The 21,173-nt window shown below is 54.5% G+C and overlaps 1 protein-coding gene across 5 annotated transcripts; it reads right to left on the bottom strand.

The window, feature by feature from the left end:
* Positions 1 to 102: 102 nt before the first annotated feature.
* On the bottom strand, positions 103 to 18,062 carry ANKRD13B (ankyrin repeat domain 13B). 5 transcript variants are annotated; one of them, XM_058704064.1, is made up of 15 exons: positions 17,495 to 18,062; positions 6,754 to 6,889; positions 6,500 to 6,624; positions 6,368 to 6,413; positions 5,607 to 5,750; positions 5,326 to 5,515; positions 5,183 to 5,249; positions 4,064 to 4,145; positions 3,219 to 3,283; positions 2,862 to 2,992; positions 2,577 to 2,734; positions 2,283 to 2,435; positions 1,982 to 2,145; positions 1,828 to 1,904; positions 103 to 1,356 (listed from the first exon to the last, which is right to left on the bottom strand). In XM_058704064.1, exons 1-15 carry the CDS (start codon positions 17,606 to 17,608, stop codon positions 1,080 to 1,082), a joined length of 1,929 nt encoding a protein of 642 aa, XP_058560047.1. In that variant the 5' UTR covers positions 17,609 to 18,062; the 3' UTR covers positions 103 to 1,079. The 5 variants fall into 5 exon arrangements, 3 of the variants coding, with proteins under 3 accessions (XP_058560047.1, XP_058560048.1, XP_058560049.1); XM_058704065.1 differs by having other exon boundaries at positions 103 to 1,317; XR_009255045.1 differs by having other exon boundaries at positions 1,198 to 1,317; positions 2,577 to 2,679.
* Positions 18,063 to 21,173: the final 3,111 nt, after the last annotated feature.

Here is a 21,173-nt window from a genome sequence, read left to right as displayed (position 1 = left end):
GTTCTTTTCTTCCATCCCTTTTGTGTCCCGGCTGAGCCAGGAAGGCCAGCCTGAGAAGGTGGACAAGGGTGTGCAGTGGGCCCCTGCCCCTAGCGGGGTCTGTGCTTCTCTGGGTGGGTGGGGTGGGGCAGGGGAGAGCCGGGGGTTAGCACCATTGGATGAAGGGTTTTAGAGTCAGCCCCTGGGTGGGGGCAAGTGGGACACACGACCACAGAGGGCTAGCAGCAGCTGGTGGGAAGGGGTGGGTGGTGGTGCCAGGGCCCTGAGCCGGTGAGAGGGCTCCATGGTGCACCTGCCCATAAGCGGGGCCGGGGGACAGGGTCTAGTGCTTGCCCCCAGCCCAAATATGCCCCCCATTTGCCAAGACATCATGAAGGAACCAGGCCTTGCCCAGGCCGGGGGGCCACTTTGGGCACCCTTCCTGATCACAAAAAGCGTGCCTTGGGGATAGGGACTACAACCTCTGGCCGCCCAAGGAGAAACTGGGACCACCCTGAGACCCGGGAGGGGTGTGGGGGGCTGGGGAAGCCGGGCACCCCGCTAAGTGCACTTGACGCTGAAATGCCGGGGTGAAGGAGGAGCTGGGCCCTTGACGTGCTGGTTTGTGTCTGGGACAAAGCAGCAACACAGCACGTGGGGAGCTCAGCTGCCCCCCAGGGGTGAAGAGCGGAGATGCAAAGGCTTCACGGACAGTGTCCTACAGTGGGTTCTGTGAGCAGAAAAGGAGGACCGACCAGAAGGAGCAAGGGATGGGGACAATGCTCCTTTAAGGACCCGGCTCCCCCTTAGGACGGCCTGGCCCCCTTGGACAAGTCTGAGCCCAGGATAGAGTGGTGGGCGTCAGGAGATAGCAAAGCAGGGGGACCGGGCCGTGCGAGCTGCCTACAGGGCCCTGGCCGGGACAGGTAACGCGCGGTCCCCCGAACCCCCTCCCCGCATGGTGCCGGATGCGCCTCTATGCCCCCGAGGCTGCGGCTCCAGTCAGTCTCCGGCCGCAGCCCGGCGGGCGCGCGGGCGCGATCAAGTCTCGCTGTGAGGCGGGTCACGCGGGGCGTGGCCGAAGGGCCCGGCAGTGGGCGCTACTGCTCCGTCAGTGAGAGCCGCAGGATGCGCTCCAGCTCCTCCTCCTCCAGGCGCGCGCGCCGCCGCCGCTCCTCCTGCTCCTGCGCCGACAGCTCCATGGCCAGCCGCAGCTGCTCGTCGTAGCTCCGGAACACATGGCCACCTGGGCCGGGGCGCGGGCTGGGCCGAGGGCTGGGCACCGACGCCAGGGCCGCGGGGGGCGCAGGCTGGCGCTGCGGCGTGGGCGGGGCGCTCCTGGGGGCGGGTAAGATACATCGAGGGTTCCGGGCGCACCTGCCCGTAAGCGGGGCCAGGAGACAGTGTGGAGGCCCGAAGACAGAGTAGGGCTCGTCACCAGCCGGTGGAAGCGATGAATCCTGCATCACCTCCCTGGCTCCCACCCAGATGTGACAAATCTCAGCCCCTACAAAGCCCATCCTCCCAGTTGACGGTGGACCAGCACATGTGGGCATGCATCTTCTAGAACCCTAGCCCCGACATCCTGCCTGGTAAGGGTCTGAAGGCCTTTGAGGCCTGTCCCCTGCTCCCTGGCTGCTTTTGGAGTACTGCTCAGAGTGAGGAAATGGTGGGGGTAGAAGCCTTCTGGAAACCAGCAGGGGCCCAACAGAGGGTACCATGGTTTCCTGGGGCCAAGAAGAGCTGCCCAGCCAGCAGTATCCTCACCCGCTGGGACAGGGCACCATGGTACATGTGCATGTGTTATTTCGGGGTAGGGAGGACAAGTCAGGACTGGCGGGAACTGACCTGTCCTGTCGGCGAGCGTCGTAGGACATGGGGTGAGTGCCAGGCTTGCTGTTGGTTAGCGCCTCCCAGATAGTGACCTGGAGGGAGGGACGTGGGCCAGTCAGCCAGGGTGGCGCTGCAGCCGGGCAGGGGCGGCGGGGTGGCAGGGACGCACCTGATCATACTCACTACCCGCCTCAAGCAGGCTCTGCTGGATGGCAAACTGAAGCAGGTCATCGTCATCATCGCGTGTGGCCGCCTCCCTCTGGCCGCCCAGCACGCTGTAGCCGCGCGGGGCTTCGAACAACGCGGGGGAGATCTCGCAGCCGCGGCAGGAGGCTGAGGGCGCCAGGCTGGGCGTCAGAGCGCGGCGGCCCCACCCTCCGCCCACCTGGAAAGGGCGCGGGCAAGGGCGGGGCGGGGCGGGGCGGGGCGGGGAGGGACGTAAGGGCAGCGCGCAGAGGGTGGGGTCTCACTCGTGGAACTGGAGCTGCTGACGCTGGAGGAGTCGCTGCCTGGGGAAGGGGTCTCACTGCTGGGGCTGCCTCGCACCGATGGCACTGGCTCGTCACAGCCATTGAGGTTCCCGAAGGTAATGCGAGCGTTGAGGATGTGGAAGATTGGGATTTCTGAGGATGAAGAAACTGTCAGGTGCCACCACCCACCTTCTCACACTTTAGGCATCCCCAATCTTTACCTCATCTAAGCCCTACCCACCCCCACCCCCCCCAGCCAACAGCGGCTGAAGAGAAATGGGGGTGGGGTCTCACCAATCTTGACAGGAAAACCAGGGGGCAGGCGCAGGGTAATGAAATCCCGGAGCTTGGCGAAAAGCGCATTGCTGACAGCCATGAGGTCAATGATGGGGGCCACCTGCTCACACAGGGACAGGGGATGCTCCTCACACAGCCACAGCTTGGCCTTGAACCTGCCCCCCCCAGATCCCAAGGGGTGAGGGACATAGTAGAAGCCACGGCCTCCCACCCAAAACATTCTGGAGACCCCGTCCAGCCCTGGCCTACCCACCCCTCCCCAGCACCGGCAGGGGGCCTCACTTCTGTGTCTTGGTGGTCAGTTCCATGGGGCGGCCCATGTCCCGGTTGCCAAGCTCAAAGTTGGGGTTGAAGTATTCTTCTGCAGTGATGGCAGTGGGGTTGGCTTGGCTCAGAGTCTGAGTGATCAGGGTCTGTACCACATGAGGAAGTGCCCATGAGCCTGTCAGTCTCTGATGCCAGGCCAGCCATTTGGTATCATGGGCCCCAGAGCTATCCCCCCTGCCACTGTGGAGCTGACACGGCCTCGGGCATTGTGGAAAGTAGTTCCACGCAGGCCATGCTAGGCAGGACACCTCCCAGGTCTCCTGAGCCACATCCACACCCTTCCACACAAGGGCACCCCTGGCACATACTCACCCCATTTTGGGGGCCCCCATGCTGTTCAGCAATTCCCAGGAAGGACTGCAGAGGTGTCTTACAGCCTACAAGAAATGTAGCATCTCAGAGGGCACTGCAACCCTCAGAAGTGACGCACCCCCGATCTAAGGAGGAGGCTGGTTCCTGGCAGGTAGGGAGGATTGCTCACCCACACCAAACTCTCAGGCACCTTCATCTGAAGGTGACTGAGGACTCCAAAGGCCAGGGGCGAGGAACACTACAGGCACAGTGGGAATAAAAGTAGGCCTGGGGCTTAGGAGAAACTTCCAAAAGTGTCCAGGTTGGTGACACTGGACGAAAAATACCTGCTTTTGGTGAGCAGTTTTAGGGGATGTATGTGTATGTGTGTGTTTTCCTTCAAGCACTTCCATCTTAATTACCTCATTTTGTTCCCCTGTGAGGTAGGAATTGTCTTTCTACCTTAGGCAGCCTAACCAGTGCCCAGAGAGTCAGGTGTAGTATCAAGAGGCACAAAGCATCACTGACAGACCCCCTGACTTTCTGCTTAGGGTATGTTCCACTAGACTGGAATGGCCAATAAGTAGCATACATGACATTTCCACTCCCAAATCCAAGGCAGACGTCAGTTACCAGTTGTAGAATTCCTTCCCACTGAGCCCAGATGTTGCCTTAGAATCTTCCTAGCTGCACTCCAGACAGTCACTCCCAATTATTAGCACTTGGCACTTGAACTGAAACCTATTTACGTGAATAAACTATCCTGGTTTTTGCTGGGATGTCACAGGGAATACTGATGGAGGTACTCAAGTGGGAGCTGCTTCCTTACACCACCCCTCCCCGGCCACTCCACCACTGCTTATTACCTTTGACCTTGCCCTTGTGCTGTTCTGAAAGATGCTCTGTCCGTGTCCGGGTGATGAGCTCCACATTGGATGCCCCATATACCTGGCGACAGATGAGGAAAGGGCTCAAAGACAATTCCAGTACCCTATCCCCAGCCCCCAAGGGCCTTATGAACACTTCCTGCAAGGAAGGGTCCATTGGGGGATGGGGGAGCTGTTTGCTCCATCTCCCAGCCTTTGGGCAAGTAAATATCTGAAGTCATTCATCCATTCTCTTATTCATTGAACAAACATTCTGTGAGGAGACTTTATGTGCCAGGCACTGAGGCAGGCATCAGGGACAGTGATGAACGTGCACCACTCAGTGGTGAACAAGCACTACTAGAGACAATCCCCACCCTTTTGAGGCTCACACACTATTTGAAGAGATAAGGAAATGGGCAGTTATAATATAGTGTGATTCACTCTGGTGAAGGTTGCAGAGGGCTGTGGGAACAAAAAGCAGAGGCCTTAACGCAGTCTGCAGGGCCAGGGAAGGCTTCCAGGACACAATGCAGAGCCTGGCAGCATTTGTTAGTTCCTTCCTTTACCAGTGGCACCATGTGGCCCCACAAGGGTGATGTAGGGGTCCCAGCGTGACCAACAAGGTATTCTTAGGAGTAAAGGTCGGGCTTTGGAGTTAGGCAGCCAAGGTCTAAACCTTGGCTTTGTCACCTGTAGCTGTGTGACCCTGGACAGGTCATGGAACCACTCCAAGCCTCCTTCCTCATCACAGAATGGGCCAATACCCCACCCCACAGAAGGTTCCTGTTGGAAAGGCTCAACAAACACCTGTAAAATGGGAATAATAATAGCACCTACCCAAAAAGGTTGTTGGGATTAAATGAGTATGTGTGTGTGTGTACATATGTATTCACACATACATACAAAACATCAGAACACAGTCTCGAACATGAGTATAGTAATAAGCACTTGAACTCGGGCCATTCTCATCAGTTGCCTCTTAGTCTAGTGCCCTTCCCTCCTTGCTGCATTGCCTCTGCACCTCCAAGGCTGAAAAAGAGTGGTCAGGAAACCCCTGCCCAGGGCACTATAGGCAAGAGTTTGGCAGGTTCTGGTACCAGGGAGCGGTGGCCTCACCTTGGCTTCATACCCATTCACCATCTCTGTCTTCTCACTGCGCCAGCCCAGGATGCCAGTCTTGTTCCTGGGGAAGCAGAGTGGTCCAGGTGAGGGGGCATCCAGCAGCCTGGCTCTAGTCTATGAGGGCTGCGCCCACTCACCTCTCAAAGGAGATGTTCTTGGTGTCAAGCTGTGTGGTGACAACGGGCGCGGTAAGCCGGCTCAGCACCTGCTCCTCAGTGGGCTGGGCAGCAGCCAGCAGCAGCTCACGGTCCTGCCCAGCCAGTGCCAGAGTCTCTGTGTACACCACCCGGCGGTCGTGGTCAATCTCCATGACCACAGCGCTTGTGTCTGCCAGCCACAGAATAGCACAGGGGGGTCAGGGGTGGCGTGGAGCTGTCCCCGGCCTTCCCACCTTGCCCCACCTCCTGCCCTGCCTGACCTTGGCCCCTGAAGACGAAGCTGCGGTTCCCTCGCTGCCACGTCATGTGGTCAAAGCCCAAGAGCGTGGTATCTACCCGCAGGTTTTGCCCACTCTTCCACACTTTGTAGGTGTCACTAGGGCAGATCTTGGACACCAAGGGCACTAGGTGGAAGGGAAGGTCAGAGTGGCTTCAATTTGCCTGGTCCACCCAGCCTGGGCCACCTCAGGGCATAGGGGTCAGGGTCAGTGTTGTGGCTGGGCAAGGATAACAGAGATAGTGGGAGAGCAGCCCCTTTCCAAACTCCCCCCAGGTGAATGGAGACCCGTCACTCAGATGTAAGCAACCCGAAGTTGAAGATGGGCACGTCTCAGCCGCTATCAAGTCCCTAATAGCCACCATTTGTTAATTCATTCACTCAACCTTTCAATCTCCCAACAAATATTTATTGAATACCTACTGTGTACCAGGCACTGTTCTAGTCAATGAGGATAGAACACTGAACATGCCCTCTTGGAGCTTACTTTCTGGCAAGGAGTGACAAGTAACAAACAAATGAGCAAATCATTACAAAGTGAAGGAAATAATAATAATGGAATCAAGACAGTGTCTGAGGCAGTGTGGAAAAGCCTAGCCAAGGAGTTGGCACTGAGGTGGGAACTAAAAGATGAGAAGGAGCCACAGGAAGAGCTGTGGCAATAGAGCTCCAGGCAGGGGAGCAGCAGGTGCAAAAGCCCTGAGGTGGGAGAATGCCCAGAGAGGCCCCCATCGGCCCCCTTACCCCAGCTAGTGAACTCCCATTTCATCTCCACATAGAAGTCCTGGGCCTGGAGGATGAAAAAGAGAGTAGCTAAGCCTGTGCTAGAGACAGGGTTCAAATGCATTGTGGGGAGGCTGAGAGGCTGGCCCTCACCTTGCGCAGCTTTTCCAGGAGCACGGGGATGCCCGCCAACCGCTTCACCACCCGCTGGTAGTCCCGGTACCTCAGCACCAACTGCACCAGCTCCAGGTCCCGGGTACTCACAGCCTCCTGAAGCACTGGGGGTGGGGGGAGGAGGCAAAGTCACAGGTCAGGACCCTGCCTGTGGCCCCCGTCAGCAAACCAAGGGTGAGGATATGAAGCTGGGAGACGCTGGCTGTGGGGCTGGGGTGAGCAGGGGTGCCCACCTGTCCAGCCGCTGCGATTCTCCCTGCCCACATCTGCACCGTGTGCCAGGAGCACACGGGCACACTCGAGGTGTCCCAGTGTGGTGGCCAGGTGCAGGGGGGTCCGCCCACGGGGATCCAGCTGCTCGATGTCCACCTGGAGAAGGAGGTGAAGACGTATCCCTGGTCACTTCTGAGGCAGCCCATCTGAACCCAACAGCCTCTAGGGAAGCAGCAACCACCTGGCTGCCCTGCCTTGCTCACCTTACAAGGCAATGGAAAAGACAGACACAATGAGCTGGGGTCAGGTGGGTGAAAAGAGGCTTGTAGGACAGGGCAGGAAGTAGCCCTGAGAAAGGAAGGACCTTCCTCCTTTCCTGTCCACCTCGGTCCCCTGACTGGGTTCACTCTTCCAAGGCCCAGTGGGCTAACTTTGAAGAATAATCCCAGAGCTGAAGGGTGGTTGAGACAGGCTGTTGGCCAAGGAGAGCACTTGAGACTAGATTTATCCTACAGGTCCAAGACCACACTTTCAGGAAGGGCTATCAATTTAGATCATTGACATTATCACTGAGTGAGGTTTAACAAACAATTGCTGTAATATATTGATAGGAATGAAAGAATATGGTACAACTTCAAACCCATGTCCTTTATATGTGGGACACTATGTATTAACACTTTTTTTTTTTTTTTTTTACAAATCCTATTACTGTTTTGTGGATAGCATAATTATATTGCATGAGATTTTTGTTGTGTGATAAAAACATAAATATTTAAATATATTTCAGGAGTCTAAGACCTCTAGCTAAATACAGTGAACTGACCACATGCATGTAACTCCTCCTTCCCCAAACTTGATTAAAATGCCAGTAAATGGCTTCTATTTCAACTATAGTGAGATACCTGAAACCACCCTCCCATTATAACAGATAAAAATACTTCAAAATACATGAAATAATTGTTTTCAGACATTAGGCAACAAGTAGTCCAGGACTATGATCCCTGAAATAAGAGAAACAAATAAGGCAGGCCCTATGATTGCCTAGATTTCTACCTGGGAGTATCATTCCAGACAGCAATGCAGGAGGCGGGGAATCCCTAGCAGAGCGGGGTAGACTTGCTGAGGAGTTGAGGAGACAGAGGAGTTCAGGGAGGCTGAGGTAGCAAGAAGTTGCAGGATCAAGTTCCAGGAAGGAGTGAGATATGCAAACAAGGGACTCCAGAAATCTGCATGGGGTTCCTCTGAGTCTTTGCAGAATACCAAACCTCACCTATGTAGAGTGAAACTCAGCAATACTAGACAGAAGAGGAGCAATAAGCTGGTAAATTTCCAGCACTCATGTCTCAGGGCAGGGAGACATTCAAACTCCATCCTGCTAGAATAGAAGGTCTTTGTTGTTTGCACAAGGTATTCAACAGAGACCCAAGAATGGTGATGCCTTTGTAGTAGGATTAAACTATCTCTGGAGAAAAGGCTCACCTAAACCCAATCTAATAACGATTAAAAATAACCTCAAAAGGATCAAACTGATTTACAAGTAACTTAACTCAGTCTGTTAGAACGAAGCCTTACACTCTTTAAAGGAAGACAATAAAATCCAGATGCTTAACATTACGATGTTTGCAGTATCTAACATCCAGTTACAAATTACTAGAAAAAAATTATCAGACATGCAAAGAAATAGGAAAATATGACCCATAATCAGGAGAAAAATCATTTAACAGAAACATAGTCAGAAATGATAAAGATGATGAATAGTTTAATGTGCTCAAGAGTTGAAAGAAAAACATGAACACAATGTTCATGGGGAAAGAAATGAGAGATATGTACAATATCTGAAATGAAAAATTCATAGGATGGAATTAAGAATAGATTAGACAGGGCACCTGAGTGGCTCAGTCAGTTGAGCATCAGACGTCGGCTCAGGTCACGATCTTGCCATTCATGGGTTTGAGCCCCATACTGGGCTCTGTGCTGACAGCTCGGAGCCCGGAGCCTGCTTCAAATTCTGTGTCTCCCTCTCTCTCTGCCCCTCCCCTACTCACACTCTCTCTCTCTGTCTCTCAAAAATAAGTAAAACGTTAAAAAAAAAAAATAGGTTAGACACTATAGGGGCACCTGGGTGGCTCAGTCGGTTAAATGTCTGACTTTGGCTCAGGTCATGCTCTCATGGTTCATGAGTTTGAGCCCCACATTGAACTCTGTGCTGACAGCTCAGATCCTGGAGCCTGCTTCGGATTCTGTGTCTCCCTCTCTCTCTGCCCCTCCCTCACTCACACTCTATCTCTCTCTCTCTCTCTCAAAAATAAATAAATATCTAAAGAAAAATTTTTTAAAGATTAGACACTAAAGAATAAAAAAAAATCAGTGAGTTTGAAGACATAACAATAGAACTATAGCACAGAGAACAGAAATGGAGCACAGAAGAGGGAAAAAGTACTGAAAAACATTCAAAGAGCCTCAACAATATGTGAGACACTATAAGGCATTTTAACATATATGTAATTGGAGTCCCAGAGGCTAGGCTAAGAAAGTGGGAGAAATAAGACATTTAAAGAGACAACAACCAACATTTTTCCAAATTTGTTGTTTTAAAAAAGCTACTATAGGGGGTTGAATGGTGGTGTCCCCCCAAAATATGTTTATACTCTAACCCCCAGAACCTGTGAGTGATGGGTATTTGTGGGTGAAATTAAGGTAAGGATCTCAAGATGAGATCAGCCTGGATTTTGCAGGTGGGCCCTAACTAAATCCAATGACCTGCCTTTATAAGACCTACAAAGGAGAGATCCATGGAGAGAGGAAAAGTTCCATGTAAAGAGGAGGCAGAGACTGGAGTTATGCAGCCACAAGCCAAAAAATGCCTGGAGATACCAGAAGCTGGAAGAGGCAAGGAAGGATTCTCCCCTTAAGCATTTGGAAGGAGTGGAGCCCTGCTGACTCCTTGACTTTGGACTTCCAAACTCCAAAAGAATGAAAGAATAAAATTACCCAATCTGTGGTAATTTTCTGCACAAGCTAACACAATGATAAACCCACAGAACCAAGAAACTCAATGAATCCCAACCAAGACAAACACCAAGAAAACTACACCCAGGCCCATCATAATCAACTGCTGAAAGCTTAGTGATAAAAAGAAAATCTTAAAATCATTTTGAGGGGCGCTTGGGTGGCTCAGTTGGTTGAGCGGTGAGACTGCAGTTCAGGTCATGATCTCACTATTCGTGGGTTCAAGCCCCACATGGGTCTCGCTGCTGTCAGCATGGAGCCCACCTTGGATCCTGTCCCGTCTCTCCACCCCTCCCCTACTTGCGTGCACGTGCTCTCACTCTCTCTCTCAAAAATAAATAAATCTTAAAAAAACAATAATAAAATCATTTTGAGAAATGAGACACACTATGTCTAGAAGAACAAATACAGGAAATACTGCATACTTCTCAACAGAAACCATGCAAGTTAGAAAACAATCGAATGAAATGTTTAAAGTGCTGGGGGGAAAAATGTCGACCTAGAATTCTCTGTCCTGTAAAAAAATATCCTTCAAAAATGGAGGGGAAATGAAGACTTTTGTGGACAAACAAAAAAAGCTAAGAGAATTTATCACCAGAAGACATGCAAGAAATGTTAAAGGAAGTTATTTAGGTGGAAGGAAAATGTTAACCGATGGAAACTTAGATCTGTACAAAGGAATGAAGAGTGCCTCAAAAGGAAAATTTGTGAGTAAGTGTAAGAATGTCAATAAAATATTTAAAACCCACAAGAGTAAAGAGAAGAGATGCTAGCAGATGAGAAATGTTAACACATCTTTAGAACATAGAAAGTGGCTGGGGCATTACAACCGACTCAGTGGAGCAGAGGGTACTAGAACCCAAACACTCATAGGGGAACCCCAGTGAGTGTCAAGCCAGACCACCCTTGAAATGTCCAGAACATGAAGGCAGTGGGAATGGCAGAGGTATGAGTGAGGCTCAGAGCTAAATCCAGGGGGGTGGGGGAGGCTGGTTAAAATTCAGAACCCTTGGCCCCCTCCCCAATCTTATAAAGCTGGGAGATGTCCCCCTTCCCCTCCATAGGATGCCAGAAATTTATTCTCTGTATAAACTGAGCCTGAGACCCACTGGACTTGGGGACACTGGTCTGAAGATGAGGTCATGGGGCTGAAAACTAGTGAACGGTGAAAGCCCAGTCCCTTCCTGCCTCAGGTCCTGAACCACTAACAGCCTGACAGTACACGCAACTGCCCCATCCCACCCCAGCAGGAGACTGGAGAATTCTTCTTGGAGAAACTAGAGGCACCGAAAACCTCTGGGTACGGACCTCTGGGGACCCTCCAATAAGCAGGCCAGCTTGCACCCATCGTTTGACAGTAATACCACCCATGCATCAATGAGCTCCACACCCACATTCTTAAATATGCCCCGACAGCCAAGGGTGCCTGGACATTTGAGGAAAGCTGCCAATATGAAAGAGACCAAAACATACAGATAGATGCTAAAAACCTAGAGGATACATTGTCAATGCAGGAAACACAAGAACACTTTTGGGGAGAGGGGAACAGTAATTTATATCCTCAGAAATATATGAAAAGATAACTGAATTCATGAAACAAGAAGAGACACCTTGACTTCCCATGACTTTTTGTCTTTCCCTTTGCCTTCTTCCCAGCCATTCCTGGACAGCTACACCTGCCCTAATTCTCCCCTCATAGGAAACATTACCTCAATTCTCTCCCCCTTTTGGTAAAAAAATAAAATAAAACTTTATTTTAAATTATTTATTTATTTTAGGTAATCTCTACCCCCAATGTGGGGCTCAAACTCATGACCCGAAGATCAAGAGTCATGCTCTAAGCCAGCCAGGTGCCCTGGTAAAAAGAAACAAAACAAAACAAAACAAAAAAACCACTTTGTAACTGTCTTTATCTCTTCCTTTTCTCTCACCTTCTATATCAAATCCATCAGCAAGGCCTGACCTTATGGGCTCTACCTTCAAAACAGATCCAGACTGTTCTCTGTTTTCATCACCTTCAGGCTACCATTCTGGTGGCAGCCATCCTATCTCACCTGGTGGCCTTGTGGGCCCCTCACTGGTTTCTTCACTCCTCTCTTGGCTTCTTAGGTCTAGTCTCCACATGACCCATCGTAGCCTCCATCATCCTGTGAAATGTCCCTCAGGTCCTGACATCCTTTAGCTCAAAACTTTCCCAAGGCCTCTCATCCTGTTTAGAATAGAATCCAGCAGCCCTGGATGTCTCCTTGAACTCATGTGCTCTCCCACCTCTCCTCCCAATTCCACTCTGCTGGATACCCTAGATAGCCACAGCACTTTCTCCCTCACTTCATTCAGGTGGCTGCTCAAATGTCACCTCCTTAAAAAGGCCTGCCCTTACCATCCATCTTAAATGACACTTGCTATTTGTCTATCTGTTGCCCCGATCCTGCTTTAGTTCTCTTCCAACATTAAATTACTTGTTCATTTGTTCGTTGTCTCCCTCATCTAGACTGTAAGCCCCACAAAGGGAGGGTCCTTATGTTTTGTTCAATGCTATATTCCCAGTCTCTAGACAGTGCCTGGCACGTAACTGGTGCTTAATAAATATTTGTTCAACAGATGCATAAGTGACTATATTTAAGGGACCTGGGGAGGGGAAAGCAATACAATGTAAAACTGATAAGCCAAGAGGTAGTTGCAGATGTATATTGTTTGTAATCTTGGAGGTAAATAACAGAACAGCCTAAAGTCCAAACTGGTCGCCTCCAGGGAATGAGGGTGGTAAGTGAGGACTACAGCTTTTCATTATAATTCTTCTAGCAACAGCTAAATATTTTTTAAAACATGAGAATTAACTCCTTTGTCAGAAACAAGACATTTTGAATAATTTAAGTAATTTATATGATTTTAATAACCCTGTGTTGGCATTTATTCATTCTTTATTTTTAATTTTTTAAGTAGGCCCCATGCCCAACATGGGGCTTGAACTCATGACCCTGAGATGAAGAGTCACATGCTCTAATGACTGAGCCAGCCAGGCGCCCCCATTTCTTCATTTTTAAATATATTAGGAGCCACAAAAAAAAAAAAATGTACCTAGCCCACGTGGCGTTCTGAGCTGTGGCTTAGAGATCCAAGCACCCCTCTCCCCACCCCATCTTACGCTCCTCTACATTGGCTCCCCTACAACAAGGACTGCGTTCTTTACTCTTCATCTATTATGGGATGGGCTGAGCCCCTCTGTGTCCAGCCTAAGTGGGGCCCTGAGTCTGGGGGTGGGAGTGCAGGATCCACAGACCCTGAGCCCAGGGAAGTCGGGAGGAGCCTTCCCATGGGGCAGCAGCTGAAAGTCTATGTGTCTATGCGTCCCACCAGCCCTGTCCCAGATGCTACTACTGCTGCGCTGCTAACAAGGCCCCAGGGAGCTGACAGGGCACCCCGCCCAGCCCCAGAGCTCCAGATGCTGCCTGCCACCCTCCCCCTCAGGTGCCTCACCTCCAGGACCCAGAGAGAGGCTGGTGCTGCTAGCTGGGCCTGGCTGCCCCTCCCCACCTCCACTCCTGGGGAGCTCTCCCCAGGGTCCCCAGGGCCTTGTTGTTTTCCAGGGCTAACACAGCCCCCCCCCCCCACATACACCCAGCCAACCCCTCAAAGAAGCTCCCCACACCTGCTCAAAGCATGGCCTGCAGTGAAAGTGGCACCTTGCCCCACGCCCAGGTGGAAGAATTCATTAATTTCCAAAGCAAATGCCTGCAGCTATTTAATTGCTAGAATGAAAAGGTTTCCTCTGAAACCTAACACCCAGACCTCACCACCAAGAGAATGAAACTCTGCACCCCAGCAGGCCTCAGCTGGAGTCAAAAGCAGGGGTCTTTTGAGCTCAGGGGCTGAGGCTCCCTGGGCAGAGAGACTCCCTGCTCCCACTCAGGCACACACCTACACACACGCACACGTGAACAGGTACCATAGGAATCCACAAGAATCCACTCCTTTTGCCCCCACACTGAGGGTCCATGTGCTCCCATAAGTGTACCAGCATCTGCAAGCTCAGATGCCTTCTGGATCTGTAGGGGTCACACCTAAGTTTGCTGCCAGCTTATTGGCACATGCATACCCCTTGAACCCACAGGCACTAGCAGGTTATTTTTTAAACTTATTTAGCATTAGCAGAATCCTTTTGTTAGATGAAACCTTACAAGGGCACACCAAATGTATAGAGCCGGAAAAGAAAGGTGAAGGACCCAGCGCATAGAGCCATGCATGCTCAGCTTTGATCTCCTTTCCCTGCTCCCTCGCCTCCCCCAGCCAGAAAGAGGACAACCGGTGTCTGGTGTGGTCACTACTTCCGAGCCCCACAGCCTCCACCAGGTAGGCCTGAGCTCACTCAAGGGGCAGGGAGGCCGGATGCTTCCTCAAGCTGAGTTGGATAGGAGAGGGTGGCACCTGCTCACTCTCCTCCCACCCTACCCCACGCAGCCCCTCCCCATCTGCTTCCCAGACACATTGATTTGGGGTTTCTGGGGTTTGTGGGTCCCTCTCCTGAGCTTCCCCACTCACCAGATGTAGTGATGGCCCACACCTAGGTCTGCCTATGTTAGGGGACAGGGGATCACAGGTGTTCTGGGACACACCAGGTACCTTGGGTGGGGTAACCTCTGTCTGAGCATCTAGGGTCCCCACAGTCCCATCTTGCCTGCCTCTAGGTTAGAAGGATGAACTGAGGAAAGCAGGAAGGAAGACCATGATGGAGGCAGCCCCAGGAAGAAAGAAATGTTTCCTTGGGAACAGTCTGGCCCCCTCCAGAGTCTCTGTTGCCAGGAAAGAACCCTGCCCCCCTTGGCCCTCCCACAGGGAGCCACACAGCCGAACCTCCACCTCCTGCCCCGCAGGGAACACCAGGGACTTCTGACTCAGGAACCCGGGCTGTGCTCAGCTGGCTGTGCCAACCTCAGGGCGTTGTTAGCCAAGGGGAAACTAGCACATCCACTGGCCTATAGCCCCCTGCCCCCTCCCAACCTGGCAGGGTGTGTGCATAGCAGGACAAAGGGCACCCAGCAACCATCATACTGCTGGGTGCCAACTAGGGGTGGTCATAGATCCTTCCCGTCACCAAAACACCTGATGAGCACCTCCAGTCTCCCCACCACTCCCTGATTCCAGCCCCCAACAGAGCTATGGGGGTGGGGGCCCTAAGCAAAGCCAATGAACCTGCTCTGAAACCTGCCATTCCATCCCCCTCCCCAGCCTGCCAGCATTGCCAAGGCTGCCCATGGGAGGGCCTCTGCGGGGCTTTCTTGGAGCGAAGAACAGGCAGCTATGCCAGGTGAAGACCAGGGAAACCCAGCTGGTATGTGTTTGAGCAAAGCCTGGGTGTTTTCTGTGACAGCTGGTGCCAGGAGAACCAGAGGTCAGGGAACCCCCGCTGGATGGAATGCTTAGGGTCTATGGGGTTTTGTTATGATGTTAGAACGCTGCCCCCAGGATTATTCCCAGCAGTAAAGTGCTGGGTTGGGCACCCTCAGCTCCCCCTGGGACCCTGATGCCTGGAGGACTGAGCAGTGCCTATTTGGATGCAAGGACCACTCTGCATCAGCCCTAATGTGGAGATACAGCCAGGGGCCTCTTCCATGCAGAAGGATTGGCATTCCCCTTCTTGGCAACCCTGGAGCAAGGGAGAGGACTGGCCTGACTCCTTTGTGGTTGAACAAGGGTTAACTTCAACCATTGCCCTATATTCCTGCTATCCTGGATCAGGGTAGGCAGTGTCCATTTCAAGGAGACACAAACACACCAGGGAAGTGGGAGGGATGGGAGGCTGGAGATACTGGTGAACCTGGTGCCTAGTTTCTGTGGCAGCCTGAGGGGAAAGAGGAACACACTCATCAGCCCCAAAGTACCCCTACCTGCAGCGGGTTCCAATGCTCCCCACCTCGACCTCACTTCAGCAATATGGCTGCTGACTGGAGTACTATCAGAGAGACCTAGGTTAGAGTCTTTTCTTCCAGGGCATTTTGCCTCTCTCCAATCTCAGCAAGAAAAGAACCACCCACCCCTCAGGCAAGGGAGTACAACTGAGACATTCTGGAGATTCAGCCACTAGCCTTCTGCCTAACAATCCTTGGACCAATCATCTATCACCCCATCAGGAAGTTCCTCTCAGATCAGATTTAAATCCCTCCAGCCTTAACCTCCGTCAGAAGCTTGTCTTCTTTTGCCCTCAGGGGAGGAAAACAGAAGACTCAGAAGAGACTGAACTGTTTTAGCACCCAGCACAGCATACTCTATTTCCTGGTTCACACTCACAGCACCAGAACGGGGTCTCCTTGAGAGCGGGGGATGTGCCTGGTTTGTTCATCTTTGTCCCCCAGGACCTACCACTCAGGCCTCGCTTCCTTTACCAGGGCTCTCTGGTTGCAAACCACGTCCTTTATGATGGATAAAACAGAGGCATGGTCTGAGGAGCAACTTGGAGTGCCCTTGTTTAAGCAGAGATGGAAAGTAAGTGGACACCCCAACCAGCCCAGAAGCTTGGAGGCTCAGGTCACCCCAACATTTCCTAGGACTGCTCTGCAGAGGCAGATGCCTTGCTACTCTGAGGGCTCAGTAGTGGACTTCAGAGACTCCCCAACCCTCACCTTGCTCCCCCCCTCACTCGTCCTTTGGGAAGCAGGCAGCTCCTCAAAATGAACTTCCTGTGACTCAGGAAGTGGCCCTCCAAAGGCATATTCCCAAAGGGGACCACTCCTGACCAAACCACTCCCATGGCCCTGGGGTCTCAGATCCCGGCCAAGTCTGCAGGCCTCAACCTGAGGCAAACCAGAGCAGGCTGGGCCCAGCACTAGCTCATGCTTCCCCACCCTGGAGGGTGAGTTGTCCACACCCCAAGGGCCCATCTGTGGCCTGGGGACTAAGGGCAGAGTCGGAGCTACCTGTGACCTGTGCCTGCCTTGGTCCTGAAGAATGACCAGGAGACCCCATCCCTTACCTGGTCTTCTTGGAGGCTACTGCCCAGCCAAAGCTGGCTGACCCACTCATTCTCACAGACTGGCAGCAACCAGGGGGCCCACTTTGTGTACAGAACCCCAAATCCTGAGGCCAGCGGCCCCTAGCTTCCTCAGCGCCCAAGAAGCCAGGCCCCAACCCCAGAGGGCAGGAGAGTTCCTTTCAGCACCTGGACAAGGCCCTTCAGGGCTTCCCCACAGGGAGTCTCTCCCCACTCTCCATTCCAGAGCGGGCGCTGAGGTCTGTGGGACCCGGGGGCTCTGCTCAATCTGAGCAAATAGATGAAGAGCTCAGCGGGAGGGTAGAGGGCACTGGGTGGGGCTGGGATGCCTTGGAGTGCCACAGCCCATTCTCTGATCCTTGACCTGTGACCCCCTCCCGACGCAGGCCTTGCCCACCTCCGCACACTCACGCGGGAGGTGTCGCTGCTCTGCTGCTCCGCGGACTCTCTCACCACATGGAGCACAGACCGACCCGGCAGCCCCTCCCCGCAGCCCTCCGCCCCGGCCGAGGAGGGGCACAGCGTCCCCTACCCCAACCTGGGAGGGTCCAGAACACGTGTGGGCCGTCCGTCCGAGCCGGAGGGGAGCGGCCGGGGACCGCTCCCATCACCCTCTCCCGGTCAACAAGCACAAAAGCCGCCGCTGCGAACAAAGAAGCGCTGCAAACTCGCCGGGGAGGCGGGACAGCCCGCGCCGCGCCCCCTCCCCACACCCAGCGGGCGTGCCCGGCCGTGGGGTCCCCGCGGCGCCCCGACGGCGCTCTTACCTGGCCGGCGCGGACCTCTTTCTCCAGCTCGCGGTGGCGGTTGTGCCACACGAGGTAGTGCAGCGGGTACTTGCCCTCGGGCCCCTTCCTGACGGAGGCGTTGGCTGGGATCATCGCCCGCTCCTCATGCCAGGGCCGCGGCGCCCGGCCGGGGAGGGGGGACGGCGCCGGAGCCGGGGCCCGGGGCCGCGGGGCGGGGGGCCGGCGCTGCCTGCTCGCAGGGCTGCGGCTCGGGCATGTGCGAGCGGCGCCGGCGGGCGGGGGCGGCGCGCCCGGCGCTGTGCGGGAGGCGCGGGCCGCGGGCGTCCTCGCGAGGCGGCGGCGGGCGGCGCGGAGAGGCCCCCACCCGCCCGGGGAGGGAGCGGGCGCTCGGCGGCGCGGCGCGGACTCGCGCCTCACCTCCCACACCCCCGCACACAAAGACGCCACTCGGCGAAGGGAGCAGGCTCCCGCAGCGGGGGCGCACGGGGCGCGAACCCCGGGGACGCCGCCGCAGGGACGCGCGCCCGCAGCCCCCGGCTCCCCGCAGCTGCATTGCCCGGCCCTCAGCCCGAGCGGCCTGCGAGAGATGCGGGGATGCGGGGAAGAGGGGAGGGGGACCCGGGTGCCCGGGGCAGAGCTTGTTGTAGCTCGGCCCCGCGGCATCATGGGGCATGTAGTCCGCCTCGTGGAACTGGGGGTGGCGGGCGGCCGGAGAGTGTCCCACTCTGTCCCCCTGATCCCCTGAGAGGATGGGGAGGGAGTCAGGCCTGACAGGAACGGAGACAGTGTCCTGACGCCAGGCGGGCTGGGGCGCACCCCCACCCCCCGGCGTTTTGCCTTTTGCTGGTGAGGGAGGGGGCTACAGGCCTTGCTCAACCATTGGGGGCACAGGAAAGCGTGGCTTTCAGGATTGAGTTTGGGTCCCAGTGGAACGTGAGATGGGATCCAGATTCCTAGAGTGGCTGATGGGGGAGAATCCCGAGAAAGGTTCGGGGCATTAGGACTAGTGGTCGTTGGAGCAACCAGGGATCTGTCACGTGAAATATTATGTAGGAGTCTTCCCCGCGCTCTTATTAAATTCCATCTTCCACACTTGACATTAGAAAGGGAATGACCACTAAGGCTAGGAGTACAGTCCCTTCCGCCCCCCCCCCCCCCTTTGCTGTCCTCTGCAAGGACCAGAGTGGGGCTGGGCAGAGAAAGCAGCAGGTGGCAGTTCCCCACCTCCACCCAATGCGGTCCCCTCAAGAGAGGAAGTGACTGATTCCAGAGACTGTCTCCTTCCCGAATAACCCCCGGGGCACAAAGGTCCTTCCAGAAGGGTCCCTGCAGACGCTGTGGTAAAATGGAATTGACCTCTGGGGCTGCCTATTGCAAGGGCTGGAAGGATCTAGAGGCGTGGCCCAGACCTGAAGGGAGAGGGGATTGGGATCTTAGAGCAGTCTGAATTCCCCCTTACTAACCGCCTGACCAGAAGCAAATTGCTTAAATTTTCTGCTTCCTCAGACCACTCACCTCTAAAATGAGACTCGAAATACTACCTACTGGGGTGAGCTAAGGATAGTAACTACCCTGGAAACGGCGCGTCCCGCCCCCAATCAGGCGGACTGAGACAGGTGGCGGGACCAGGCACAGCGCCTTCTTGAGTCCACCCTAGAACAGGACAGGAATTAGGGATTCCATACCAGCTCATGATAGAACAATCCAAAAAGTGTTTGTGTGGGAGGTGCTAGCAAAAGCTTGCAAACTCTCCGCGCCTCTCTCAGGTTTCTTTGTGTGGTCTTCTCTCCTTCCTCCTCCACACCCTGCGGTGCCAGGCCTAGGCGGGAAAGGATAAGGGAGGAGTGGACTGCCTCGCCCCTTTCTCCAGCCTGGGAGGAGCCAGCTGGCACCTCGGGCAACCGAGGACCGCTGCCCACCTCTACCGCGAGGGGTCAGCAGAGTGTTGTGGCTGCGGCCAGAGTTGGGGAGGGGGCTGGAGCGGAGTAGGGACGGCTAGGAGTGGCCGGGAGAATGCGTGTACGTTTCTTCATTAAACTGTTTTTAGAACCTTGTCTGAGATTTCTTTTTTACTGTCCTGCTCCCTGAGTTGGCGACATCTCCCAAGGGTAATCCTGAAAACCTTCTATCCCTAGTCCCAGGCCCAGAAGGTCTGCAGTGGTGGGTCTGGGGGCTTCCGGAACAAAGTTTGGACAGTGCCTCTCAGCCTAGGCCACGCCCAGGTAGTCACTGGGCCACCGAGAGGTGGAGCTGGCGGGCGGGAGGGGGCAGTGGGGTGAATCATCCTAAAAAGCGTTGTAGCTCTGGGAGAGGGGGAGCTCAGCCTGGATTGGGGGACCTATCCCCTTAGCAGCCGGGCCTCTTTTTGCCAGGCGGCCATAGCCTAAACCCGGGTCGCTCTTCCTCCGGTCTGCGCGCTCCAGCTGCCACGTGCTCGAGACGCGCCCACACAGCAGAGAAACAAAGACAGCCGAGCGATGGGGCTGCCAGTAGCCGCCTCGACATTTAATAAATGAAATTCCGTAGCTGGGGGTCGATCGGGGGTGAATGGGCGGCCACCGCTCGTGGGCTGTGCGCCCGGTAAAGAGCGGCCAAGCCGCTCCTTTTCATCGCCCAGCCTAGGGCCATCAAGCCCACAGACTGACTGCTTGGTGCGGGTGCAGCATGGGGCGGCAGGTGGTGCTCCCCCCGCCGCCGACCCCCACCCCCACTGCGAGGTACCTTTGCTTGCAGAAACCCCGCCAGCTGAGCGGCTGGCTGTGGGGGGAGGGGAAGCCTGCAAAAAAAAAAATTTTTTTTTAAGGTGCGATTATAAATATACCCCGTGGATCGCGATTTCAAACAAACTTGTCAATCTGGGCTGCAGCAAAAGGCGATGGAGGCAGCTTTGCTTGTATTTCGGGTGGTGTGACTCATGAGCATTACTTGTCTCCCCCAGGGAAGCAGCCTGCCCACCCACAAGTCACTGCTGCTCTGGCACCGCTGGGATAAAATCGACCAACCCCGAACCCCTGCCCAAGGACTTTCCCTCCTCCCTCCTTGTTATTGAGCAGTACCCCCTACCCCCTTGGGAATCTTCCCTTAATTCTGTCACCACCGACCTGGCCCCCAGGCCTGGACCTGGCCACCCGTGCCCTGTCCCCACAAGCAAAGTGCTCTGGCATTTTGCTGCTGCAGGGATGGGGGTTGGGTGCACGCGGGGCACACGTGTATGGGGGAGCATGCTCAGTGCAGGGGTGCACCCACGTGCGGCCCGCGCCTCCGCTTCCTGTCCCCCCCACCTACGCCAAGTCTCTGTGTGAAGTCCAGGAAGAAAGGCCACCACAAGAAAATGTCCCTGTGTGTTATGTGCACACGCCCTGGACACACAAACCTGCGGTGGCCCAGAAACACCGTGGACGTATACAAGACGAAATGCCAAGTGGATATTACTGCACACAGGCACAGTGGTCACTCCTCGGGAGGTCCTTAAAAAGTGCCCAGATTCTTTCCTCCTGGGATGGAAGCATGGATGAGGTACAGATGTATTTTTAGCTGGGAGGCAGAGGAACACCTGGGCGTCCATATTGTTGGTGTCGTGCATAATCAACAAGGGTGTGACCACACACACACACCTGGACCCACAGATGAGGACAAATGGGGGACCAGGACACACATGCTACCCCAGCCAGACATAGGCGGGTACCCCAACAGCCTC

Source organism: Neofelis nebulosa, chromosome 16 (genome assembly GCF_028018385.1).
Source record: "Neofelis nebulosa isolate mNeoNeb1 chromosome 16, mNeoNeb1.pri, whole genome shotgun sequence".
In the NCBI taxonomy this organism is placed as follows: domain Eukaryota; kingdom Metazoa; phylum Chordata; class Mammalia; order Carnivora; family Felidae; genus Neofelis; species Neofelis nebulosa.
The sequence above is the reverse complement of the archived record's forward strand: the minus strand, read 5'-3'. Positions and strand labels throughout refer to the sequence as shown.

Coding starts and splice junctions, on each gene's coding strand:
- ANKRD13B (XM_058704064.1), bottom strand. CDS start 17,608: ATGATCCCAGCCAACGCCTCCGTCAGGAAGGGGCCCGAGGGCAAGTAC. Junction 5,751..6,367: donor ATGGGAGTTCACTAGCTGGG/GTAAGGGGGCCG, acceptor CCTTCCACCTAG/TGCCCTTGGTGTCCAAGATC. Junction 1,357..1,827: donor GACGCTCGCCGACAGGACAG/GTCAGTTCCCGC, acceptor GCTTACGGGCAG/GTGCGCCCGGAACCCTCGAT.